Raw genomic sequence first — 2,915 nt, forward strand, 5'->3', positions numbered from 1 at the left:
CGGCACCCCCAAGGTTACATTCATCAGTTAAGTTTTAAAAACGTAGATGTCAGCCCCTTCCCCAGAAGCCCCGGAGAGCTGGGACCCTGGCTCCAGCTGCCAGGTGTGCGGAGGGGCCGTCCCAGGCCTGGTCTGCTGGTGGCCGCCTGGGGCGCCTCCTCCCTGGCCCTGCCTCAGCCGGGGCCATTGTGATGAAGGCAGCTACATTCACACGGGGAGAGTCAGTGTGCGAGTGCGAGGCCGAGGGGGCGGGGCCCAGGAGGAAACCCCTCCAGGCCTGGCCCCCCAGGTGGCGCGAGCCCCAGGGCCACACCCCCACCCAGGCCCCACGAGCCGGAGTTGAGGGGTTTGGACCTGGAAGACCATGCGCATGGCGCCTGCCTCTGTGGCCGGCGGGGGCAGCCTCGCGGTTCAGGGCCGAAACGGTGGGTGTCAGCATCAGAGGGAGAGGGTGGCACTTAGGCCCCTCCAGACCTGGAACGGAGAGGGGGCACGAAGGAGGAGGTGAGCCAAGGCAGGCGAGAGTCCCCCGCTGGGCCCTGGAGCTCCGTGCTGGGCCCCGTTCACAGGCTGGCCAGGGACGGGATCTGGCAGGGGTCAGACAGTGGTGACATGGAGGACAAAACGGATGGGACGCAGAGGGAGGCCCCCTTCCCGGGGGTGGAGACGGCGGGGTGCACAGCTCCAGGGTCTGCCTGGCCGGGGGGTCCTGGCCGGAGCAAGGGTGGCAGAAGCTGGACTGCGGCCTGAGAGGGTGGACGGGCGGGTGGGCAGGCGGGAGGCTCGAGGGGGCCAAGGCCGTCTTTCCAGAGCGAGGCTCTCCCATCCCTGCCGGGACAGGCTGGCAGCAGGGGTGGGGAAGCAGCCTGCTCGCAACAGAACGCGGGTGACAGATGAGATGGAGACAAGGACAGCGGGAGGGATGGCGTGGCCGGCATCACACTGCCCCCTGCTGGGTCGGGTCATACCTTCCTCGGCGGATGTTTCTGCAGGAACCAAGGAGGACGGGCGGGTGGAGGGAGAGAAAAGGAGCCGCTGATTGTCCCTCTGCGCAGGGAGAGGCCTTGGGGATCCCACGGGACCCCCCGCCCCACCAGGAGTCCCCAGGCCAGACACTGACGTCAGGGCCAGGGAGAAATACCCAGGACACCTACCAAAAACAGGTCCCAGGTTGAAGTCCTGAATGCCCCTCACCCACCACGGGACCCAGGGCCTCTGCTCCTCTTTGCACATTGAGGGGGTCAAACCAGCCCGAGGACCTCAAACTTAGATGCCCATGGAGCACCGTAGGCGGGGTGAGGACCAGAGGACACATGCCTGCCTCTGGCAGCCCTGGGCAGTGTCACTCGTGGCCACTCAGGGGTAGGCATAGGCACGCTGGGGCCCAGTCTTCTCGTTTTCCAAGGGAAGACAGATATCAAGATTATTCATGGAAAATCTGATTTCTTTTTCTTTTTTTTTTGAGTAGGAGTCTCACTCTGTCACCCAGGCTGGAGTGCAGCAGCACGCTCACAGCTACTGCAACCTTAACCTGTTGGGCTCAGGTGATCCTTCCCCTCAGGCTTCCAAATAGCTGGAACTACAGGTGTGTGCCACCTGGCTAATTTTTTTGATTTATTGTAGAGACATGGTTTTGCCAAGTTGCCCAGGCGGGTCTCGAACCCCTTGAATCAGGTAATCCTCTTGCCTCAGCTTCCCAAAGTGCTGGGATTATATGCTTGAGCCACCATGCTGAGTCAAATCTCTGGTTTTTACACATTAACACAAGAACCTCTTGGGCTGGCTGGGCCCAGGACATGTGAGCTCTAGGCGAGGGTGCCTGAACCCCTGAGGATGCCCGGGATGGTACGGGGTGTGGGTGTCTCTTACTTAAATCCCCAGCCTGTGCCACCCAGGACGATGGCTGCAACCAGGACAGCCCCGGCAATGGAGCCAATGATGATGTTGGTGCCGCTGGGACCTGGGGAAGAAGGGGCTGGGTTGGCGGGCCAGGCGCGATGAGGGGGAACCTGGCTCCTCCACTCGCATCCTCACCCTTGTATCGCTCCGTCTCCCCCGTGGGAGGGGGTGTGGGCAGCGGGTTGTGGATGCTGCAGTCTTTGCCCGTCCAGTCTGGCTGGCAGATGCATTTCCCTTCGTTGCTGCAGACCTGTGAGTGGCAGGGCCGCCAGGTGAGCAGGGGGCGTCCCCGTCGGAGGCCCTGCCCACCCCCGCAGCTCTGGGTGCCCACCCCGTGGTGGGAGCAGATCCGGCGCTCCCCGCTGCCAGGGCAGGTGCTGAAGTTGAAGGCCGAGGCGGGCAGGCAGCGGTGGTCCAGGCACAGCATGTCGGGGCCGCAGGCCGTGCCATCCTCCACGTAGCTCAGGTCGGAGCCGTCGGCCAGCTGCACGTGGCCTCCCCTGGGGAAGCCGCACAGCCAGCCTCAGCCCCCATCCCCGAGCGCCATCCCGCCGCAGCCTCTTCCCCAGCCAGGGTCCCAGCCAGCACCTGCAGTGCAGCTCCCTGCCCTGATGGTAGAAAGTGACGCTGCTGATGTCTCCCCCCAGGTCTCCCAGTCGAGGCGCTCCAGAGATGTTAACGCAGAGAAGGAAGCCACACAGCACGTCCCTGCGCGTGGAGACGAGGAGCCCCGAGTCGCCCTCAGACCCAGCAGCTGCCGTCTGGTTCTCACACGCCCTCCCCTGGGGACCCACAGGCACCCCCTGGCAAAACCTCTGCGCCATCTTCGAAGAGTCTCCTCCCGCTCCAGCCAGGGAGGCCGGGGCGCTCTGGCTACTCACTGTTTGTTGCACTGGACCCAGCCCGGCCCCTTGCGCCCACAGTTCCCCCGCTCCGTGCCCTCCACATTCAGCTTCTCATAGCAGAAGCGGTCGGCAGCCCCTGAGGAGAGGACGCCGAGCGTCACCTGCCCACCC

At 64.4% G+C, this 2,915-nt stretch overlaps 1 protein-coding gene across 1 annotated transcript in view; it reads right to left on the reverse strand.

Moving 5' to 3' along the window:
* Window positions 1-777: 777 nt before the first annotated feature.
* Window positions 778-2,915, reverse strand: part of LOC103270748 (disintegrin and metalloproteinase domain-containing protein 11-like) — a 2,829-nt gene continuing 691 nt past the window's right edge. Inside the window, exons 3-8 of the mRNA XM_021717358.1 lie at window positions 2,781-2,880; window positions 2,488-2,607; window positions 2,231-2,399; window positions 2,035-2,149; window positions 1,870-1,960; window positions 778-986 (exon numbers count right to left, since the gene is read on the reverse strand). Of these exons, the coding sequence (XP_021573033.1) occupies window positions 938-986; window positions 1,870-1,960; window positions 2,035-2,149; window positions 2,231-2,399; window positions 2,488-2,607; window positions 2,781-2,880 (644 nt within the window). The 3' untranslated portion in view covers window positions 778-937. The remainder of the gene's footprint in view (window positions 987-1,869; window positions 1,961-2,034; window positions 2,150-2,230; window positions 2,400-2,487; window positions 2,608-2,780; window positions 2,881-2,915) is intronic.

Source organism: Carlito syrichta, unplaced genomic scaffold, assembly GCF_000164805.1.
Source record: "Carlito syrichta isolate Samal-C Ts95f unplaced genomic scaffold, Tarsius_syrichta-2.0.1 Scaffold108005, whole genome shotgun sequence".
Lineage (NCBI taxonomy): Eukaryota > Metazoa > Chordata > Mammalia > Primates > Tarsiidae > Carlito > Carlito syrichta.